At 43.6% G+C, this 23,572-nt stretch overlaps 4 protein-coding genes across 4 annotated transcripts; 2 read left to right on the top strand and 2 right to left on the bottom strand.

Annotated features, from left to right (window-relative positions):
- Nucleotides 1-14,840: 14,840 nt before the first annotated feature.
- On the top strand, nucleotides 14,841-16,038 carry MYCTH_113236 (Aldo/keto reductase-like protein; the record flags this gene model as incomplete). Its single annotated transcript, XM_003666151.1, has 3 exons — nucleotides 14,841-15,036; nucleotides 15,107-15,590; nucleotides 15,649-16,038. Exons 1-3 carry the CDS (start codon nucleotides 15,014-15,016, stop codon nucleotides 16,036-16,038), a joined length of 897 nt encoding a protein of 298 aa, XP_003666199.1. The 5' UTR covers nucleotides 14,841-15,013.
- A 288-nt stretch (nucleotides 16,039-16,326) lies between these two features.
- Nucleotides 16,327-16,983, bottom strand: MYCTH_37799 (uncharacterized protein; the record flags this gene model as incomplete). The annotated part of the gene is made up of 1 exon (XM_003666150.1): nucleotides 16,327-16,983. The coding sequence occupies one exon, from the start codon at nucleotides 16,981-16,983 to the stop codon at nucleotides 16,327-16,329; it is 657 nt and encodes a 218-aa protein (XP_003666198.1).
- Nucleotides 16,984-17,459: 476 nt separating this feature from the next.
- MYCTH_113239 (uncharacterized protein) lies at nucleotides 17,460-19,524 on the bottom strand. The gene is made up of 3 exons (XM_003666149.1): nucleotides 19,376-19,524; nucleotides 17,868-19,320; nucleotides 17,460-17,808 (listed from the first exon to the last, which is right to left on the bottom strand). The coding sequence occupies exons 1-2, from the start codon at nucleotides 19,464-19,466 to the stop codon at nucleotides 18,215-18,217; spliced, it is 1,197 nt and encodes a 398-aa protein (XP_003666197.1). The 5' UTR covers nucleotides 19,467-19,524; the 3' UTR covers nucleotides 17,460-17,808; nucleotides 17,868-18,214.
- An 860-nt stretch (nucleotides 19,525-20,384) lies between these two features.
- On the top strand, nucleotides 20,385-22,295 carry MYCTH_2310716 (uncharacterized protein). Its single transcript, XM_003666148.1, has one exon. It carries the CDS (start codon nucleotides 20,697-20,699, stop codon nucleotides 21,966-21,968), a length of 1,272 nt encoding a protein of 423 aa, XP_003666196.1. The 5' UTR covers nucleotides 20,385-20,696; the 3' UTR covers nucleotides 21,969-22,295.
- The last annotated feature ends 1,277 nt before the right edge of the window (nucleotides 22,296-23,572 follow it).

Below are 23,572 nucleotides of genomic sequence, written 5' to 3'. Positions count from 1 at the left end.
CGCCTAATCGTTATATTAACGCTTGCTAGAACTTTAATACGAACTTGGTGTCTCTGTCGGTAATCCATTCTTACGGCTAAGCATATATTAATGTAACTTGCCGATAGATTACGTCTACTAACTATTCTGCTATCTAGGACTCCTTATGGGGAAAGAAGTATGCCTATTTAGTCAGGTAATCTACTATAGTGAGAATACTATTATAGATTACTCCTATAGCCGTATCCTTAGATTCTAATAGCTTCATAATAAAGTCTATTATAACTAAACTCTATAGTTTGTTAGCTATTAGCAATGGCTAAAGTAGCCTATACGGCTCATATCGTACCGTTTTGCTTTAATTACAAATGTCGTAGTTCTATATAACTTCTTTAACTCGTGCCGTTAACTATGAAAAGTCGTAGTGTTTCCTGACTTGTATGATAGTCTTCGTAACTCCTTTATATCCTCCGAGTTTCGACTTGTAGAGTTCTCGAATCATTTATAGCTATTGATCCCTATCGTAGATATATGCTTTGCCTTAGTACCAGAGTTTCCTATCTCTTTCTTCTACTCCGTTAGGTACTAGTAGTCTAGGTGCTACTTGATACTATGTCTTGTTAATCCTTTCTTCTTAAAAGATTATATAATACTCTAAGAACAAGTTAAGTAGATTATCTTCTACGGGTATCTATATTTTGTAATATAACGTTCCGTCTATTTATTCCTTAAATAACGGTAGTATTATTTTTGTTTGTCCTTCTATATAATCTGTTTGTCGGCTTAAGATATCTGCTTATACGTTCTCTTTGCCTTTCTTATAGCAAATCTCAAAGTTAAATTCCGTAAGGAATTCTACCTATCGTATTTATCGTCTATTAAGTTCTTTTATTATCGTAAAATATTATAGGTTCTTATAATCTATATATACCTATACTAGTTTAATTATATCGCTAAGGTATAGTCGCTATTCCTTAAAAGCTTTAATAATTATAAGTAGTTCCTTATTATAGATTAGATAATTAAGACATAATCTATCGAGCTTCTTCGAAAAGAAGGCTATAGGATATAGCTTTCCTTGTCTGTCTCGTTATCCTAATTGTCTTCCAATGGCGTAGTCTAAAGCGTCCGTTTCCACCTCAAATGGCTTCTTAGGGTCTGGTAGTACTAGTACTAGATCTTTGGTAATGGCGTCGCGGATCTACGTAAATGCTTACTTGTATTATTCTTCCCATTAGAATTTAGTATTCTTCTTAGTAAGTTTATATAAAGGTCGTATAATCGCTCTAAAGTTCCTAATAAATATCTAGTAAAAGTTTACAAATCCGATAAAGCTTTATACTTCCATAACTAACGTTAGTTATAGCTAATTCTTAATAGCTTTAACCTTTAAAGGTTCTATCCGAATTTATCCTAGGGATATCTTATATCCTAAAAACACCATTTTTCTAATATAGAATTCGTTCTTTTTCTTGTTAACTAATAGTTTATATATATAGCGTGTCTAGTATTGCTTTTACGTACTTCCGGTGTTTATCTATCGTCTTAGAGAAGATAAGTATATCGTCGAGATAATATACCGCAAATTTGTCGAGAAAGGATTAGATAGCTTGATCAATCAAGGCTTAGAACATTACTAGCGCGTTTATAAGTCCGAATAGCATAATAAGGTACTTATAGTGGCTATAGGGTATCCTAAAGGCCGTTTTCTACTTATTGCCTTCTTTGATCTATATATAGTTATAGGCCGATAGTAAGTTAAGACGCGTGAAATATTAGGCTCCTACTAACTAATCTCGGAGCTATAAGATTAATAATAACAGGTATCGATTTTTTATAGTCTGTTTATTAAGTTACTAATAGTCAACATATAACTATAGCTTTCCATCTTTCTTAGGTATAAATAGGATTAGATAGCCTACTAGCGATATCGATAGGTAGATATATCCTCTTCGAAGGTTTTCCTCCAAATATCGCTTAAGTTCTTCGTTTTAAGTCTAGCTTATATAATAGATCTTAAAGAACTTTAGTCATGCTTCTTCCTTAAGCTTGATCTTGTAATCCTATAGGCCGTATTTTGGTAGTCCTTCTAGATGCTTCAGTTCGAATGCTAGGTATCCTTTATATTCTTTTAGTACTTCTCTAGTCTTATCTCGTCTCTCGGTTTTCTAATAGTATATAAACTTGGTTCTATCTATAGCAATGCTAGCGATTTCTCCTATCTTAACCTATTGCTCCTATTACAGTGCTCCGTATTTATTAACGGAGAGAATAGCTATCAGCGGTTTAGCTCGTTCCTCCTATCGCGATATCGATGTCGTTATACCGCCTCTTCTAGAGTCTATAGTAGTCTATTTACCACTATCTGTCTTTTGTGGTGGATCCGTAGGATATACCTTCCTCTAAGCATCGTCTGCTTGCGATCTTTGTGTGCTCCCTATCTCGCTAATTAAATACGACTCCGTTTAGGGTTATAGGTAGCTACTATTCTTCTAGCTAATATCTAGGTTATAATCTTTATACTATAGTAACCTTAATATTATATCTTTATCGTTACCTATATCTATAATACTAAATATAACTACTATAGTCTTCCTTATTATAGTGATATCGATTAGTTCGGTTTCCCTATATACCTATTATATTAGAAATGGCCCTTTAACTATACTATACTTCTGCTTTATTCTCTAGGGTATCTATAGCTAATTTACAAGCATCGGCGAAATCAGGTTTATCTTTACTCTACTATCTATTAGTACGAGCATTTTGTATTGTTTCTATTATGCTATTATCCATAGTCGCTTGTCTTACCGCCGTCGTCCAAAGATTGCGGCGATTTCCTATATTTCTACTAGGAGGTCTCAATATAGTGGTCTCTTACACTAGTTCCTCCTATACTACGCTACCACCTGCCGCTATATAGGCGTTAATAGTTCCTGGGCCCCTTAAAGGGCCCTAACCCGTTTCCTAGGTTAGTGCTAACCTCTTCGGTTATTTAGCTAATAGCGGCTTCATTAATTATACTTATTTCTATAAGCTATTAAGTACTTATAGCTTCCTACTATTAGGTCTATTCTACTTTTCATTGTATATGCTATAGCTTTATCTAAAGCTCCTAAATTCGCGATTTCTTTTTATCTATATAATAAAGGTAATCGTTACTCTAGTATAAGTCCCATATATCTCGTCCTATTTCGTAGTACATGTGACGAACCCAACTCAGACTTCTTCTAAAAGGGTTCAGACAAAGGTAGGTTAACCAGGACAAACGTATAAGTCATCTAAGGGATTCGGTAAAGCTAAAGAGTTTATAACAACACTAGAGTTATCTCCTACAATGGTTAGTGATGCTTGGTATAAGTACTTGTAATTATAGGTTATAGTTGCTATTACTAGTGAACTCCTAGAGTCTACCGTAACGAGTGACTATCTATATATATATATAATCCTAGGATCACTCTTTATCTAGTGATCCTTTGTTGTCTGGATCACGGCTGCGATAGTGATCCTATAGTGTATAGATCACTTTGCCAAGCGTAATCCTTTCCTGATTGGTCTGTTCGTACCTACTGTCCTATTGGCTTATCGGGGAAGGCGGCTCAGGCGGCATCCTATATATATATTTCCGTAGCACGATGCCCCTCCTTTAAGGCTTTTGACCCGAAAGCCTATCTTAGGCCGTTTTAAATAGTGCTAATAACCCTTAGTAAGTTGTCTCCTATGTTTCCCTCTTTCTTCTATATACTACTAATAATATGTCTCGTATAGTAAAGCGTTTAATAAAAAGGTCTATGAAAACCGAGGAACGTATTGCCCTAGCTACTGCTATTAATAAGCTAGGGTTCGAAGTAATGCCTTGTTCTTTTTGTTTTTCTTATGGCCTCTATTACCATATAATAGAGAGTTCTTCTCGTTACAGTAAATATATTCGTTATAGGAGGTTGTATAATAGTTCTAAGGTTCTAGTCTTGTCTTGTTAGTACTCCCTTATTAATGTATTTTTCCTATATTAACTTCTATAGTATCCTATATTATAAACGAATCGAAGCGCCTCGACCGATTAGAACAAGATGTTAAGGAGGCTCTCCGTGCTGACCGCGATTTGTTGGTAAAAGTATAGTGTCGTCTAGACGAGTCTCTAGCTTATTTAGACCGTATTTGTCGTCAAAAGCGATCGTTGTTATCTCAGGGGTCAGAGATAGTTTACCGGGGTCTTGTATCTTTAGATGAATTGGAAGAGGTAGAGCAGTAGGAATTAGGGGCGGTTCTAGGTATATAGCTTAATGGTAATATTGACGTTATTAACTAGGGCGCTATCTTTGATTCTGTCCTAGGTTTTCCTTTAATCAATCTAGGTTCTGCCGGTAGAACTATTCTAGTTTCTTAGGGTAGTTTAAATTCTTGACTAGTTCCTATAAGTTGTCCTCTAGTCTAAAATCAAGCTATTTGATTAGATACTATAGTTCCCTATTAATAATATATAAATCTAGAATTTCTTTAATGTCCTATTTTTTCTCTTCGTCCTCTGCTTCAATATTCATAGCGATTTTGGCATTCTTCGGCGCTAGTTCGAGAAGTGAAATATGAAAAACATCTATCCGTAATCGTATTGATGACGGTAACGATAGTCGGTAGTTAGATGTCGAAATTCGTTCCTTGATAACAAAGGGTCTGACCTTTTTAAAGTCTAGCTTTGTACTTGGTCGTTTGGTTTATAGGTTTTATACGATTAGGTAGACTTTGTCTCCCCTCTTTAGGTAAGGTCCCTTAAGCCTATATTTATCATAGTAGTTCTTTATTCTGGTTCTAATAAACTTAAGTTCCTTTTTAAGCTTCTTATATAGTGCGTACATTTGTTTTGCTTTGACTATTGCTCTCGGCACTATGACCTCTAGTCCTTGCCTAAGGTCTGCTTTATATCCGTAGTTTGTGAAGAACGGTGTGACTTTGGTCGTTTCTGTTAGCGTTATATTATAAGCAAGTTATACTATTGGTAATAGTATAATCTAGTCGTCTTACTAGTAGTTAACGTAAGAACAGAGGTACTATTTAATAACTTGGTTTAGTCGCTCCGTTTGTTTATTAGTCTATAGGTAATATGCCGTTAATAGCTTACTATTGACGCCTAATCATTATATTAACGCTTGCCAGAACTTCGATACAAACTTGGTGTCTCTGTCGGTAATCTATTCCTATGGCTAAGTGTACATTGATACAACTTGCCGATAGATTACATCTGCTAGCTGTTTAGCTATTTAGGACTCCTTATAGGGAAAGAAGTATGCTTATTTAGTTAGGCGATCTACTATAGTGAGAATACTATCGTAGATTACCCCTATAGCCGTATCCTTAGATTCTGGCAGTTTCGTGATAAAGTCTATTGTAACTAAACTCTATAGTTTGTTAGCTATTAGCAGTAGCTAAAGTAGCCTATATAGCTTATATCGTGCCGTTTTGCTTCAATTATAGATATTATAGCTCCATACGACTTCCTTGACTCGTATCGTTAACTATGGAAAGTCATAGTGTTTCTTGACTTATATGACAGTCTTTATAACTCCTTTATATCCTCCAAGTTTTGATTTATAGAGTTCTCGAATCATTTGTAGCTATTGATCTTTGTTATAAATATATACTTTACCTTGGTACTAGAGTTTCCTATCTTTTTCTTCTACTTTGTTAGGTACCACTAGTCTAGGTGTTGCTTGATATTATACCTTGTCGATCCTTTCTTCCCGAAAGATTACGTAACATTCTAGGAACGAGTCAAGTAGATCGTCTTCTACGGGTGTCTATATTTCGTGATGTAGCGTTCCGTCTATTTGTTCCTTGAATAACGGTGGCGTTGTTTCTGTTCGTCCTTCTATATAATCTGTTTGTCGGCTTAGGGCGTCTGCTTATACGTTCTCTTTGCCCTTCTTATAGTAGATCTCAAAATTAAATTCTATAAGGAATTCTACCTATTATATTTATCATTTATTAAGCTCCTTTGTCATTGTAAAGTATTGTAAGTTCTTATAATCTATATATATTTATACTAGTTCGATTATATTGCTAAGGTATAGTCGCTATTCCTTAAAAGCTTTAATAATCGTAAGTAGTTCCTTATTATAGATTAGATAATTAAGATATAGTCTATTAAGCTTCTTTAAAAAGAAGGCTATAGGATATAGCTTCCTTTGTTTGTCTCGTTATCCTAATTATCCTCTAATAGCATAGTCTAAAGCGTCTGTTTCTACCTTAAATAGCTTCTTAGGGTCTAGTAGCACTAGTACTAGATCTTTACTAATGGCATCACAGATTTACGTAAATGCTTGCTCGTACTATTCTTCCCATTGGAATTTAGCGTTCTTCTTAGTAAGTTCGTACAAAGGTCATATAATCGCTCTAAAGTTCCTAATAAATATCTAGTAAAAGTTTACAAATCCGATAAAGCTTTATACTTCCATAACTAACGTTAGTTATAGCTAATTCTTAATAGCTTTAACCTTTAAAGGTTCTATCCGAATTTATCCTAGGGATATTTTATATCTTAAAAATACTATCTTCCTAATGTAGAATTCGCTCTTTTCCTTATTAACTAATAGCTTATACGCGTATAACGTGTCTAGTATTACTTTTATATACTTTTGGTGTTTGTCTATCGTTTTAGAGAAGATAAGTATATTGTCGAAATAATATACCGTAAATTTGTCGAGAAAGGGTTAGATAGCTTGATTAATTAGGGCTTAGAACGTTACTAGCGTGTTTATAAGTCTAAATAGCATGACGAGGTACTTATAGTAGCTATAGGGTGTCCTAAAGGCCGTTTTCTACTTATTGCCTTCTTTGATCTATATATAGTTATAGGCCGATAGCAAGTTAAGACACGTGAAATATTAGGCTCCTGCTAACTGATCTCGGAGCTATGAGATTAGCAGTAATAGGTATCGGTTTTTTATAATCTATTTATTAAGTTGCCAATAGTTAACATATAACCGTAGCTTTCCATCTTTCTTAGGCATAAATAGGATTAGGTAGCCTACTAGTAATATTAACAGGCAGATATATTCTCTTTAAAGGTTCTCCTCCAAATATCGCTTAAGTTCTTCGTTCTATATCTAGCTCGTATAATAAATCTTAAAGAACTTTAGTTATGCTCCTTCCTTAAGCTTAATCTTATAATCCTATAGGCCGTGTTCTAGTAACCCTTCTAGATACTTTGGTTTAAATGCTAGGTATCTTTCGTATTCCTCTGGTACTTTCCTAGTCTTATCTCGTTTCTCGGTTTTCTAATAGTATACGAACTTGGTTCCGTCTATAGCAATGCTGGCGATTTCTCCTGTCTTAACCTACTACTCTAGTTATAGTGCTCCGCATTCGTTAACGGAGAGAACAGCTATCGGTGGTTCAGCTTGTTCCTCCTATCGTAACGTTAATGTTGTTATACCGCTTCTTCTAGAGTCTATAGTAGTCTGCCTGCCACTGTTTGTCTCTTGCGATAGATCTATAGGACATGCCTTCCTCTAAGCATTGTCTGCTTACGATCCTTGTGTGCTCCTTATCTTGCTAGTTAAATATGACTCTATTTAGGGTTATAGGTAGCTACCATTCTTCTAGCTAATATCCGGGTTATAATCTTTATACTATAGTAATCCTAATATTATGTCTTTGTTATTACCTATATCTATAATGCTAAATATAACTACTATAGTTTTCCTTGCTATAATGATATTAATTAGTTTGGTCTCCCTATATACCTATTATATTAGAAATGGCCCTTTGACTATACTATGCTCCTGCTTTATTCTCTAGGGTATTTGTAGCTAATTTATAAGCGTTGGCGAAATTAGGTTTATCTCTGCTCTACTATCTACTAGTACAAGCATTTTGTGCTATCTCTATTATACTATTATCTATAATCGCTTGTCTTGCTACCGTCATCTAAAGATTGTAGCGATTTCCTATGTTTCTACTAGGAGGTCTTAATATAGTAGTTTCTTACACTAGTTCCTCTTATATTATGCTACTACTTGCCATTATATAGGCGTTAATAGTTTTCAGGCCCCTTGAAGGGCCCTGACCCGTTTCCTAGGTTAGTGCTAACCTCTTTAGTTATTTGGCTAATAGTAGCTTTGTTAATTATACTTATTTCTATGAGCTACTAAGTACCTATAGCTTCCTACCATTAGGTCTATTCTGCTTTTCGTCGTACGTACTATAGCTTCATCTAACGCTCCTAGATCCGCGATTTCTTTTCGTCCGCGTAGTAGAGGCAGTCGTTACTCTGGCACGAGTCCTATATGTCTCGTCCTATTCTATAGTAACTAGGCTAGGCTCGTTTTGGTACTACCGTAATGCCTTCTAGATCGCGGGCTTCGATCTTCTAGAGTAATTTGGCTGCTCTGTTTCTTATATCATAGACCTATTCTATAGGGCGGAGGCTCCTATCCTCATTCCCTTGTCAGGTCGGCTAGTAATTATTTTCGAATTTGTCGCGAAAGTAGTATCGGTATTTATATGATATATACTAGAACTAGGGCACTTATATATATGCCTCATGTCATAGGTACAATCACGTAGCGTCGCCTAGAAGGTATTAGAATTCTTTTCTAAATCCTTCCTACTATATATAGACTATAGGTACTCTAATGCTAAGGTAGGAGTATTTCTTCTAATAGCTTTCCTATATACGCTTATCCTTTCTATAGTTCGTGTATATAAACTGGTGCTCGGGGTTCTATACGTCGTAGCTAAGTTGCTAATTGTCAAAATACTTGGTATAGCTATTGGGCCTATCGTATATTATAGGCTGTTCCCCTCTAATGGTTTCTACGATACGTTAGAGTTCCCTTATCTTGTCCCTCATCCTATCGCTCTACTAGGCAAGTCAAATCAAGCGTTTATCCTATTCGCGTAGTTTCGTGTTAAGCTAGAAAACTTCGTTACAATACCATTTAATTCGTTCCTAGAGGAATAGAACATTAGGTCTAGGTCTTTTAATTCCTTAGGTGTCGGTTATCTACGATCTATCCTACCTCTGTATGACTATAAAACCCTACTACCTTAGGGCCGGGAGAATCGAAATTGGTAGTATATACTCTCCCGCCGTGTCCTATTTAGCAAGACCTATCTCTAGGTCTACTATAACCAGTTCGGAGTATAGTGCTTATTTGTCTTTACTGTCGCTATTATGTCCGAGACTATCTATATTACTATCCCTATCTTTATAGCTTGTAGCTACTACTTTGATAACGTCCTTGGTAGTTTCGTTAATAGCTGTAATTTCCTTTCTAGGGACTACTTTCTACTCTTTCTTTCGGCTTTAATATTCTTATTTATAGTGTCCTTTCTTTCTATAGTTATAGTAGGTAACGTTAAACTTGTCTTTGGCTATCTTTTTCTTGTCTTGCTTCTATGCTATATCTATATCTATAGCTCTAGGATACGTCCTATACGAGGTACTAACGTATGCTCGCTTTTTCTTATTATTAGCCTTGACTATAGTTCTGTTTATTTGACCTTGTTTCTACTACTCTCGTATATAGAGTCGATTATCGATTTTAATGGCCTATATAATGTATTTATCTAGGGTCTTAGGCCGGTTATACTTATATAGCTTGTCTTTAACCTTTTCCTTTAAGCTATTATAAAATAGTTATATTAATGCCTTATCGTTAAGCTAAGACTTAAGTATATCCTATCTAAACTATATAATATAGGAGGCTACTAACATAGTCTATCAAAGGCTAGTAAGTCTTTCTTATATATAAATCTTCTTATCTTTATCACTAAAAACCTTCTAAAGCTCTTCTTTAAAATGGTTATAAGATTAAAAAACTGCCTACGTAAATGTATCTCAGTTATCTTTGTCTTCCTTAGTAAGATAGTCATTCTATATAGGCTCGAACTATCTAAGTACCTTGCCCTCTAGTCTCGTAGCTATATAGAGGACTTTAGCTTTGTCGTCTAGAAACTTGTTATTATTAAGCTAAAAGTAGGATTAGAGGTTTGTTAGGAATCCTACAAGATCCTCCTTAGTTCCTCTATATTTGCTAGGTAGTTTGATCTTAATACGGCTCGCTTTGGCGCCTTCGAGTGCTTTAATTTTGGTATAGGCCTTGTTAACTAGCTTCTATAAGTGCTTCTTACCGTTTTCGAGTTCCTTAATCCGAGCTTAAGCAACCTTATCTCTCTAGTCTAACTCCTAGATCCGCTGCTAGAGTTGACTAAGCTAGGCAAGCAGCTATTCGGCCGTAATGTTAGTAGCCATATCAATGTCAAGGTCGAAATTACCTTCGTCCTGAACTATGATAGAACAAAGGGAGTAATAGCAACGTGTGACGAACCTAACTTAGACTTCTTCTGAAAGGGTTTAGACGAAGGTAGGTTAAATGGGACAAACGTATAAGTTGTCTAAGGGATTTGGTAAAGCTAAAGGGTTTATAATAATACTAGAGTTGTCTTCTATAATGGTTAGTGATGCTTGGTATAAGTACTTGTGATTGTAGGTTGTGGTTGCTATCATTGGTGAACTCCTAGAGTCTACTATAACGAGTGACTATCTATATATATATATAATCCTGGGATTACTCTTTATCTAGTGATCCTTTGTCGTCTAGATTACGGCTGTGATAGTGATCTTATAGTGTATAGATTACTTTGCTAAGCGTGATCCTTTCCTAATTGGTCTGTTTGTGCCTACTATCCCATTGGCTTGTCGGGGAAGGCGGCTTAGGCGGCGTCCTGTATGTATATTTCCGTGATAGTACCTAGGCTAGGCTCGTTTTAGAACTATTATAATGCTTCCTAGATCACGGGCTTCGATCTTCTAGAGCAATTTGGCTACTCTGTTTCTTATATCGTAGACCTATTCTATAGGGTATAAGCTTCTATTCTTATTTCCTTGTCAGGTCGGCTAGTGATTGTTTTCGAATTTGTTATAGAAGTAATATCGGCATTTGTATACTATACACTAGAACTAAGGCACTTATATATATACCTTATATTAAGGGTATAGTCGTATAGCGTTACCTAGGAGGTATTAGAATTCTTTCCTAAATCCTTTCTATTATATATAGACTATAGGTACCCTAATATTAAGATAGGAATATTTCTTCTAATAGCTTTCCTATATATACTTATCTTTTCTATAGTTTATACGTATAAACTAGTATTCCAGGTTCTATATATCATTACTAAGTTACTAATTATTAAGGTATTTAGTATAGCTATTAGGCCTATTATATATTATAAGCTATCCTCCTTTAATAGTTTCTATAATATATTAGAGTTCCCTCGTCTCGTCCCTTATCTTATTACTCTACTAGACAAGTCGAATCAAGTGTCTATCCCGTTCGTATAGTTCTATATTAAGCTAGAAAACTTTATTATAGTACTATTCGATTTATTCCTAGAGGAATAAAACATTAGGTCCAGGTCTTTCGATTCCTTAGGTATTAGTTGTCTACGATCTATCCTACCTTTATGTAACTGTAAAACCCTACTACCTTAAGGCTAGGAAAATCGAAATTAGCGGTATATATTCTCCTACCATATCCTATTTAGCAAAACCTGTCTCTAGGTCTATAGTGACTAGTTCGGAATATAGTGCTTATTTGTCTTTACCATTGCCATCGTGTCTAAGACTGTCTGTATCACTGCCCCTGTCTTTGTAGCTCGTAGCCGCTACTTCGATAACGTCCTTAGTAGTTTCGTCGATAGCTATAATTTCCTTTCTAGAGACTGTCTTTTACTCTTTCTTTAGGCTTTGATATTCTCGCTTATAGTGCCCTTTCTTTCTATAGTTATAGTAGGTAATATTAGACTTATCTTTAGTCGTCTTCTTCTAATCCTACTTCTATGCTATATCTATATCTATAGCTTTAGGGTATATCCCATATAAGATACTAATATATATTTACTTTTTCTTATTATTAGCCTTAACTATAGTTCCGTTTATTTGACGTTATTTCTATTACTCTTATATATAGAGTCGATCATTAATTCTAATAGCCTATATAATATATTTATCCAGGGTCTTAGGCTAATTATACTTATATAGCTTGTTTTTAACCTTTTCCTTTAAGCCGTTATAGAATAATTATATTAATGCCTTATCGTTAAGCTAAGACTTAAGTATGTCCTATCTAAACTATATAGTATAAGAGGCTACTAACTTAGTCTATTAGAGATTAGTAAGTCTTTCTTATATATAAATCTTCTTATCTTTGTTATTAAAAACTTTCTAAAGCTCTTCTTTAAAACGATTATAGGATCAAAAGACTATTTATATAAATATATCTTAGTTATCTTTGTCTTCCTTAGTAAGATAGTCATTCTATATAGGCTCGAACTATCTAAATACCTTACCCTCTAGTCTTATAGCTATATAGAGAACTTTAGCTTTATCGTCTAGAAACTTGTTATTATTAAGCCAGAAGTAAGATCAGAGGTTTATTAGGAATCCTATAAGATCTTCCTTAGTTCCTCCGTATTTGCCAGGTAGTTCGATCTTAATACGGCTCGCTTTAGCGCCTTTAAGTGCCTTAATTTTAGTATAGGCCTCGTTAACCAGTTTCTATAAGTGCTTTTCGCCGTTCTCGAGTTCCTTAATTCAAGCTTAAGTAGCCTTGTCTCTTTAGTCTAACTCCTAGATTTGCTAATAGAGTTAATTAAACTAGGTAAGCAGCTATTTAGCTATAACGTTAGTAGCTATATCAATATCAAGGTCGAAGTTACCTCCGTTCTAAACTATAACAGAACAAAGGGAGTAATAGCAATATATAACGAACCTAACTTAGACTTCTTCTAAAAGGGTTTAGACAAAGGTAGATTAAGTAAGATAAGTAAGCAGGTCATCTAAGGGATTTGGTAAAGCTAAAGGGTTTATAATAATACTAGAGTTATCTCTTATAGGTTGCTATTACTAGTAAACTCTTAGAGTCTATTGTAACGAGTGACTATCTATATATATATATAATCTTAGTGATCATTCCTAATTACGGTGATTGTAAGTGATCTTATGGTGGTGATTACCCTGATCATTGGTGAGTGTAGTGATCACTATGCTTCCTATGTTGTAATTGGTCCTTTTGTTCCTTTGACTTGATTGGCCTATTCGTGCTAGTAGCTTAGGCGGCATCTGCATGTATATTTTCGTGACAAATCGCAAATAAAGCTATAATAATAAAGCGCTGAAATAATAGCGACTTACTATTACTAAATAAGCATCTAGAATAAAGCTATTTTAATAGAGCCTATAGGCCTATAGATAGGCCTACTAAGGGGGAAAGTAAGTTATTACAAATGTAAGCTAACCTATACCTATAGCCAGGCCATAGTAGCCAGAGGGCCTATACCTAGGCACTAAAGGGTATAACCCTACTATAATAGGCATAATCAAGGCACAGCCGAGAAGAGGGGATAGCCGATCCGTAGTATAAGATATACCTATTAGCCTATAGATTTGAAAGGGAGGTTTTCCTCCCTAAGGATTAGTCCATATAACTATAATTTAAAAGGGATACGAATAGATAGCCCGCCAGCCCTAGAACAATTGACTTCTCCTACCCCTGTAATTAGTATAAACTCGCTTAGAAAGGCCTTCATGATAGTGCTACCTCTCTTGACAACGAATGGGCAGCCTGCTGGCCCTAGAACAATTGACTTCCCCTGCCCTTATGATTAGTACAAACTTGCTTAGAAAGGCCTTTGTAATAGTGCTACCTCTCTTGACAACTAGCCTAGCAGCAGGCCCTCCTAACACTAAGTTAGTTATTTTACTTAAAGGGACTTAGATAAACTTTAGCTAATATATTTAGCTTATCCTTAATAAATATATCCATTTATTTTATAAAGAGGTCTTTAAAGCTTAAGGCTAGGTAGTTTAGTAGGAAGATAGGGCTACTTACTATACTTTAAAGGCTATTTAGAACTATAAGGCTATATTATAAATAGTTACTCTAGAATAGCCGGCTTAGAGCCTAGATTTGAACCCTATGAAGAACCTCTAGTATATTATAAAGATTTAGATTAGCTAGCGGCACTATAGAATTTATAACCTTAGGTATATAGAAAAGGTCTTATATAAAGAGTAGAACAGACTGACATACTAGGATTAGGAGAGGGTAGTCCTATTATTTACAAATAGGTATAAGGAATGTATTTATAACAAGGGAGGAGCTATATACTACTGAATTTCCTATATATCTAAGCTCTTTCTATACTTTCTAAGGAATCAGGAAACCTATTTCTGTGTTTAAATGCCTAGTATTGCCATTGCTGTATGTCTTATAAGATGGTGGGGTGGTGTGTAAAAGACCTACTAATCCTGATGTGGCTAATCACTTTTTGGATGTGACTGTATATGCATATGTACAGTAACTATAACGTACACATATACGGTACTGAGTGCGTGGGCCTTTCGGGCTGACCCCGCGATTGGATTGTGTGCTTACACTACGGAGTACAGTGTGCGGGTAAGTCCGCGCGATTCAGGGGTAGGTGTTTGCTATTTGAGCGGCTAAGTTCCACCGCCGACCTCCAGAGACAGCCGGAGATAGTGTAACGCTCAAGAAACAGCCAAGATTAATAATCCGTACTTGTGCCTGAGTCAGTCCGAGAGGGCGGTGCCGCAGCGCGGTCCACATTGGTGGAATCAAGAACCTTCCAAGCGGCCCAACCGCATGCAGCGGGACCGTGATGCCGGGGTTGTCGAGTCGGCGCGGGTGCTCTTCAGACGGATCGATCGTGGGTCTTACGGCCGAACTTTGCCCTCCACAACCCACCCGGGAAACGCCCCGCTCAGCTTCAAGACCAAGGTGGGCTTTCCTGCCCTGGTGAAGTGCGGGGTTCAGTACACGTAGGTCGACGTCAGAGGGGATTGGTAACAGAATACTCCGTAGAAGCAGTTCGAATGCCCCGTCGAGCCAGTCTTGTCCCGCATGGCGATCGACTAGGCGTGAATAAAAAGCCGATGCATTTGTCCTCTCTGCTGCGCGGTTCGGAGAGAACATCCCCCAGAAAACGCTGTGCGTAAAGACCGGACGTAGCCATGGCCCAAACCAAGATCACCTCGTAGGCGACTCTCCTGCTACCCCGAAGCCCAACATTCTGGCAACCCATGCTTACAAGCCTGACCTGATAGCAAGACTTTTAAGCTCAACACCGGCGCCGAGATCCCGGCCATTGGTCTCGGGACATGGCAATCGAAGCCCGGTGAGGTCGGCAGGGCCGTCGAGGCTGCCCTGCGGGCCGGTTACCGTCATATCGACACGGCCTTCGCCTACGGCAACGAGAAGGAGGTCGGCGAGGGCATCCGCGCGTCGGGTGTTCCGCGCGAGGAGATCTTCCTCACCACCAAGCTGGACAACCCGTGGCACAAGCGCGCGCCCGAGGCACTGAAGCGCTCCCTCGAGAACCTCGGCGTGGACTACCTGGACCTCTACCTGATGCACTGGCCATCCAGCACGGATCCCGATGATCCCAAGAAGCATTACCCTGACTGGGACTTTGTCGATACGTGGCGCGAGATGCAGAAGCTGATGGAGACGGGCAAGATCCGGAACCTGGGCGTCAGCAACTTCGGGATCAAGAACCTTGAGCGGTTGCTGAACGACCCGAGCTGCAAGGTACGCAGTGCCGTGTTCCCGAGCCAGGTGATGTTCAGTGGATGCTGACAGGCCCCAGATCGTCCCGGCCGTTAACCAGATCGAGCTTCACCCTGGCAACCCGTCCCCCAAACTGGTCGCCTACTGCGCCGAGAAGGGCATCCACTGCACCGGCTACTCGCCGCTCGGCAGCAGCGACTCCCCGCTATACAAGAACGAGACGATCGCGGCCATCGCCCAGGCCAAGAACCGCACCGTCCAGCAGGTTCTCCTGCTTTGGGGCTTGAAGAAGGGCTGGAGTGTGCTGCCCAAGAGCGTGAACCCGGACAGGATCAAGGCCAACTTTGATTTGGACGGCTGGGATCTAACGGATGAGGAGATGGCAAAGATTGACGCGATCCCCGATCGGTTCAAGGTGTGCGGCGACGCCTGGCTGCCGATCAAGGTGTTCTTTGGCGATGACGAGTAGCGGGGTCTAGAAAACCGAGTCCTGTGGATAAGAGTTAGACAGCCCCCGGGGAAAAAAACAAGAAGAAAAAAAAATAATAAGCCCAAACTCACTGGGTCCCAAAGTGTTTGTTGAATGTGTTATGCCAAGGGGTGGTCTTGTTCCGTGTCGTTTGTCGTTCCCGCAACACGGCTCACGAGAACGCAACGGCAAGTTCAGTAACAACGAAACGACATCCCCACACTCATAAGCACTTAAAAACCCGGGTCGGGTTATTCATTGTTCCTTCCACCATCCAACCACCCCCGCTTACAACTTTGCAAATCCCTCCTCGTCCTTCCTCACAATCTCGGCCACGGCGCTCCTGACCTTCTCGGCCAACTCGACCGCCTCGTCTTCGTCCAGCTCGTCCCGCTGCCCGCGCCCAAACATGGTCGCCGTGAACCGCTCGCTCCGCCTGTCCCGCAGCTCCGGGCGCGGGATGACGTGAAAGTGCATGTGGGCCACGACCTGCGCGGCCGCGGCGCCGTTGTTCTGCACCACGTTCCAGTCGCCCACGCCCGTGGCCTCGACGACGGCGGCGGACAGGATGCGCAGGTAGCGGCCCAGCTCGGCCGACTCGGTCGGGGACACGTCGGTGAGCTTGGGCCGGTGCGCTCGCGGGCAGAGGAGGACGTGGCCGATCGAGAGGGGCATGATGTCGAGGAAGGCGACCAGGTGCGGGGTGGAGAGGATGATGAAGGTCGCCGGCTGAGGGCCCGTGAGCTCGGGGTTGAGGAGCGGCGAGGAGGACGGCGGCGGGTCGGCCGGGTCGTATGGAGAGAAGACGGAGGCGATGTGGCAGAAGGGACAGTCTGCGACCGACTCTACGGCCGTTTGGGCTCCGCGAGAAGTGCCGGGGTCGAAGCCGGATGACGGGACCGGCGGGAGCGAGGATGCATAATGGTCTTTGGGCGCCGGCGCCATGCTCTTTTCTGTATTTTGGAAGGTGTAGGTCGTGGTTGCGTGACTCAATTGCGGAAAATAAATCATCCAATGTTTGTAAAGGTGACAGTGTCCGTTTTTGAGCGGTCGGTATCCTACGCATTATCAATCATGCACCAAAAGTTTCGGAACTCGGCTCGCCCTTCCCTGGCGTGCCTGGATTGGTGATAGCGGCGGTACGGTACATACAACACACCACCACAAGGGCGCGTGCCCCAAGGTACGGAGTTATTGCCTGCCGGGATCGACCTCGGCCCTGCACTCCCTGGCCAAGGCAAGGCCCCACGTGAGTCGAGCGTTCCGCGGCCCCATCCACCGCGCGAGCGAACCGCAGCAGAGGAGCCGCAGGGGCCCTGTGCGAGGTTCTCGGTTCTGCCGCCTGCCGCCGCCCAAATTTTCTGCCGCTTTGTCAGGCTCAGCCCCCCTCCGCCGAGACTCCGTCATTGAAGCGTTTGACCAGCACCTCGAACCTGCAACCTCCTGTTCGAGTTCTGTCCATCCGTCGTCGGCCATCAACCCATCACACCCACTTGCCCGAGTACATCAGCGCTGAATACCCTTTCACGATCCGTCTCCTGCAAACATAATGTCTCGCGAAGAGTACCAAGTCCCCACGGTCTCCGGCGCGCCAGGCATCGGCACCGGCTCCTTCGGCGCTCCTGCGCCACGCGACTACGCCGCCGAGGGCGGTGGCACCATGTACTACATCTGCGGTGACTGCGCAGTACGAGTACCGCTAGAGAAGGGCGCGGCGATTCGTTGCCAGAAGTGCGGCGCCCGTGTGCTGTACAAGGAGAGGACAAAGAGGTATGATCTTTTTATTGAGGCTTAGGAGGAGCGAGTAATAGTGACACTCTTTCCCCTAGGATGGTACAGTTTGAAGCACGATAATGAGCTGAGTGGGCGATTGGGGGATACTCTACAGGCGGTTTTGGGGCCCTCGGACCAACATCGGAGAGAGGGAGACGGTCTGAACAGTTCGCCAGCAAACTGGGAGGCATTTGCATGGGGTCACGATAATGGCGTTTTGGGATACGATATTTGGGAAAGTTCCATGACGGAAATACACTTTTGTTCGGTTCGCTGTAAACCTTTGTCTACCTACAAATGGTATCATCCAAACGCCGACTGATGCTGATGCCCCGAGTGACCCATCCCTCCAATACATGACCCCGATCGTAACGTTTTTTTCACCGTGTTTAGATACCGCCCGTTATTGCCCACGTTGTGAGTGCAGGTACTTGGCAAAACTAGCGTCGGCAGTAACTGAGTTTTCTTGGTGCAACATCGCCGCCTCGTACCTTGCCTGCAGACCCTCCGCATCCTGCTCGTCGTCGATCTCATCACTGTCCTCGTCCGAGCTCAGCGGCTCCATCTCGTCATCATCCGCCTTGATATCACCAACCGCACTAGACGAAGGAGCGTCACCCATCGACATGCCCTTCATCATCTTCTCCAGCTCTTTCTCCCTCTGCTTCCTCTTGTTTTCTTCTTTCTCCGCGCGCAACCGATCTAGCTCGGGCTGGTAATCCCGCCTGAACTCGTCCGCCTTCTCCTTGACGGCCTCAAAAAACTCGTCGATCCCGGTGCCGTTCAACGAGCTGACGCTGACTACGTTGAGATGGCAGTAGAACTCTTCCAGCATGAGACTCATGCTGTTTAGCAAGCTACCCATGTATCCGCTCCCAGAGCCGGAGCCCTCCTCCCCGCCGAAAGCGTTGCCCCTCTGATCGTTGTCCAGCGCCTGCTGGAACGCTTCGTAGTCGGTCATCCACTCCTTGGCAAAGGACGCATCCTTCACATCTGTCTTGTTGAAGACGACGATCATTGGGAGCTTAGTCTTGTAGAGGATGCTGCAAGCGTACAGCATGTTGCTCATGAAGGTCGACGTGGAGCTAGCACGCGGGGTATCGACGATGTAGGCGAGGACTGTCGGGAAAGATGAGGCGATGGAGTCGAGCAGAATGCTCCCAGATGCGGACCACACGAAGGCTTCGATTTGCCCTGGCGTGTCAACCAGGATGTGCTTGACGGGTTTTCGGTTCGGGTTCTCCGGATCCGGCGCTGCTCTCTTTTCGAGAAGGCCAATGACCTGGTCAACCTTGGTCGTGAACAGATTGAGCGAGGTCATGATGCCTCCGTTGGGCCCGAGGTTGTATTCCTCCATGACCTTCTTGTAGTTGACAGAGTCGCGGATGTCGATGTTGCTCTGATACGGCGAGTACGTAACGGCGGGATCGAGATTGACCACATAGGGCGGTTCCTTCTTCGCATGCAGATGGGCATTGATCCGTTGCATAAATGTCGTCTTGCCGGCGCCTACAACATAGCGTTAGGGATTTCAAGATGGGCAGGTCGATGGCATCCAACACACCTGCCATGCCGATGCAGACGACCGCAACGGCCTGTTCCGGTTGTCCATCCGGGCGAGTGGTCGGTGTTGAAGCCAAAGCCATCTTTAACATGAGGTACCCAGTAGCAGCTTTACGATGCGTGCTGGCTTACGAACCTGGGTTGTGGCTGCCAGGGTAACGATGAGCAAGGTGCGAAAAGGCAGGCGGGCAAAGCCTCTCTCCAGTCGAAATTCAATGATCGGATGGCGGGGTTGGTGGGGCTCCTCAATACGGAGTACTCCGTAGCGTACTCATGCACAGACACTACGGAATCCTCCGTACACTAAAGTTCTGCCCACAAAGAGCTTGGCATTAACCATCAAAGCACACCGTATTTTGGCGCACGGAAAATCGCACATGGCAGGCTTCCCTCGCCTGTGGGGCGCCTCTTACACAGTACTTCTTTGTGTCTAGCTCGCTTGCCGCTTATAGGCAACGAAGGAATGTATCTTCTACGATCAGGTCCCATCCGAAGTGCTGGACATCCATCAAGCCCACAGATCAATCTGGGTCGATGGCTTTGCGTTATGACCTGGGAAGCGCTTGCTCACGATCCCCATTCATCCCATCCCCGACTTGATACTTTTGTGTTGCCGCATCGCTCTCTAGCTGGCCGGGGCCGGGGCGTCATGGTACGCTGTACGGATGTCGCTACCAAAAGAACTGGCTCACCGCCTTTGTGCACGTACCATGCAAGGTCGCTAAAGTTTTAGAAGGTATCTTCACTAACAATCGGCCACAGTGTCTAGGCTTTAGTGGCTATAGTGCTTTGCCCCACTGTACTTTATGTTGCTTTTAGCGGATTCATTCTGCCGGTCAAATTTGGCGGTGAGCCAGTTCTTTTGGTAGCGACATCCGTACTCTGTAGTCCTTGGTATGTACATAGATCTCACGTCATCCTGCCCTCGAACAAAGCCCAAGCCTCTCTCTAATGTGGAGGGTTCTCGGCTATCCCTGTCCTTGGTGACGCAGCCCTCGTTTGGTTGGTGGGCGACATTTCACGTTGGACAGGGCGCGCGGGTAGCGATTAACAGCCAGAACAATTGGCGCTTCATTTGCCTCTCCAACTTCAATTCGAGTAAAGACCTCCCGCGTCTCTTGCCCACTCCCACCGGATTCCTTGGGAATTATTCATTTCCGGAGCTGGATGAACGGCCTCCATTAAACTTCGGCCCTCGACATTCCCCGGGTTTTATCAGAGTTGAGCGTCGCGCATCGTTTCGCGGCCACGTCTCATCGGCCGAGAGAGAGAGAGTTGCCTGTGCTGCCTGGGCCCCGCTACCAACACACCAACACCCCGCAATGTTGCGAAAGAAGGACGTCTTCACCGTTATCACGCCCATCCCGGGCTTCATCCCTCGCCAGTTGGCCATCGACATCCTTCACTCACACCCCGAGGTCATCACTCTCAACCCGCTTGTCATTGGACACAGGCCCATTCCAGCACCACAAAATGCCGAGACGGACGAGTACTACTCGACATGGTATGAGATCACAGAGCGCATCCAGTTCGTCCCGGGGATCGGCAGGATTGGGGCGTCAGTCATCAAGTTCAACGGCTGCTTCCATGACATGCCATGGGGATTGCAAACCCACATCTACGCTCCCATGCAGGTCGACCTGCGGAACACGTATCGCATTGCGGGTAACCAGCCCGGCGTGGAGCCGCCCGAGATCCCGGAAATCGGCCTGAGGGCGCTAGGCGCACCGCCCGACGGCCTGTACCTCAGGGAGGACATCGAGATTAGGTGCAATGTGACCGTGATGAGCTTCGTCAAGTCGCAGCTCAAGAAGGCCGGCGGAGAGATGGTGAGGCGCATGATCAAGAAGGCAGAACTGCTGGATACTGGCCTGCTTCAGGCCATGATCGAGGATGGGAAGCTCAGGACGATCAACCCGGCGGACCGCAGCTCCCAGCTCCGATCACCGCTCCCCTCTCCCACCAGCCTCCGGTATTCGTCCTCCGTCAGCGGCTCTCCACCGCCGGGGTCGCCACCTGTGCCGTATCGGGTCCCCCGGATACAGTCGGCGCATGGGGGTTACCAGCGACCCGAATCTGCAGCGGGCTCACGGGGGGACGCTTACAGCATCCAGTCGGCTCCTCAGGAACTACCTGCCGACGTTGAAAGTCCACCAGCACAGGCCCCCGTCGAAATGCCTGGCGATTTTTACCACAGACCTCCGAAGCCCCAACAAGACCGGCAGTCACCCCCGCAGACATTCGGTCTATCGCCTCCGCACAGCGACCGAGAGTCGTTTGTTAACTCGGCACAGCACCGCAGCACCAGTCCCAGCCGACCCGTTGGCGGGCAGTGGACAACGCCGGGTTCACGCCCGGCCTTGCCGTCGCCGGGCCTTCCGTCCCCCGGGCTAGACAACTCGTCTTACCCCGCCCCGCTAACGACACATAGAGAAACGGAAGAGGAGCACGAGGACGATACACAGGCGCCCAGGCGGGCCTCCCAACCCCCGCAGTCGGTGCCATACAATCCAGCGGACTACGCCAAGGCGCCGCAAGGGCAGCCCCGGTATGGGCACGGACAGTTAGGGCAAAGGTATAGCTATCAGCAATAGTAGACCATGGGCTTGTACAAGTCTTGACAGGTTTCCGGTTGGGACGCCGTTTATACCCCGCTAAGACAACTTCAAGAGCTACCAATATTGCCGGCATTGGGGCGTCATTAACACGGAAGTTATTGTATAGAGGTTTGGGAGGTAATTAATTGCTCATAGACAATGTGACATGCGATCCAGAACACGGTTTTCTATGTACGTATCACAGGAGAATCCTGTGCGCCTTGTCTGCGATGGAATTCTCTATAATAACATTGTGACTACTGGATACGCCGAGGTTGACAGCGAAAGACAGCGCGCTCTTGTTTTCCTGTAAACTTACGATTGTAACAATGAGCTGGAGGCGGGCAGGATATTCCACGTCTCCATCACACTGCCTTGGGATTTGAGAGCGAGGAAACAATGTTCGCCCTCGAATGGAAGAACAAGCCACTGCTATGTGAACGATACCACACGGCCAAGGGCAAGCTTCTCTCAACTCATAGAAGCAGAGCAGATTCGGGGATACTTTGTCGACTGCATGCACGAAGCATCGATCCGGACTCGAGACGGACGAACACTTGGGTGTATGATGGCGCAGCGCCACATCTACCCGTCTTCGGGTTTCAGAGCCAACAGAACAAAGCAGTGGCCAACTTCACAACGCGGTAATGGCATTAGGGTATACGTACTACTGCGAGATGCTCACCCCCGACCCGAGAATTCGTTTACTCGCAACGGAGGAGGAACCACAAAGAAAGAGTCGTATCACCTACTTCCGGCTCTAGCTATGATTTTAGAACAAAAGGCTCTTCTACACGGAAAAAAAGCTACGTGCCGTGTTCCTTCGTCATGGTAAAGGAGTGGCAAGCGTGAGGGCGCGGGCTCCTCGTGTTACCTTTACTCGCGCAGCACGTGCAAGCATCGTCGGGTAGTTCTTCCACAGGGCGGGCAGTCTTCATGAGTGGCGACTTCATCTCATTTCGCGTGGAGAGGCTGCTCTTAGCCAGACAGTGGCTGTTGAGATCTGGACTTTGGGTTGAAGAATCTGGATTGCCTCTCAAGTTGGAATTCAAAGAAGAACAACGGACGGTCGCAGAGCCACATGAGCGGCGGAGGTTGAGTGTGAGTTCAGAGTTGCGTGATGGTGGTCGAGCTTGAAGCGACTTCGGGTCGTTGCGAGATCGAGATGGCCAAGAATGCAAGCATTGGCATACGGATCCGTACTTACCTTACCTTATTTAGGTATGGTAGTTAGTACGGATTGTCACATAGCACGCGCAATGCTCAGGCATGGGCCAAATAAGTGCACAGTATGGAGGACTGTGCTATCTTAAGGGCCAACTTAGTAGAGCTGCTGGAGCTTCAGCGGACTAGCAGTAACGCACGTCCCACATCCCGCGTTTGCAACCAGCGGCCAGCGACGTCACTCGATCACTTTCAACAACAAGCCGAGGGTGTCTTGGCGCCCGGCCGACACCGAAAAACACACCACCAGCGCAACCATGAACAGCCTCGAGGAGTTTGAAAGATCGCTAGCCGCTGAGCAGGCCGAGCGAGAACGGGCCGCGCAGGAAAAGGAAGAACGTCGCGAGCGGAAGCACAAACGCCATCACCATCACCAC

The sequence above is a fragment of the Thermothelomyces thermophilus genome, chromosome 6 (assembly GCF_000226095.1).
Source record: "Thermothelomyces thermophilus ATCC 42464 chromosome 6, complete sequence".
Lineage (NCBI taxonomy): Eukaryota > Fungi > Ascomycota > Sordariomycetes > Sordariales > Chaetomiaceae > Thermothelomyces > Thermothelomyces thermophilus.
Note: the sequence above shows the minus strand (reverse complement) of the source record. Positions and strands in the feature narration are given on the sequence as shown.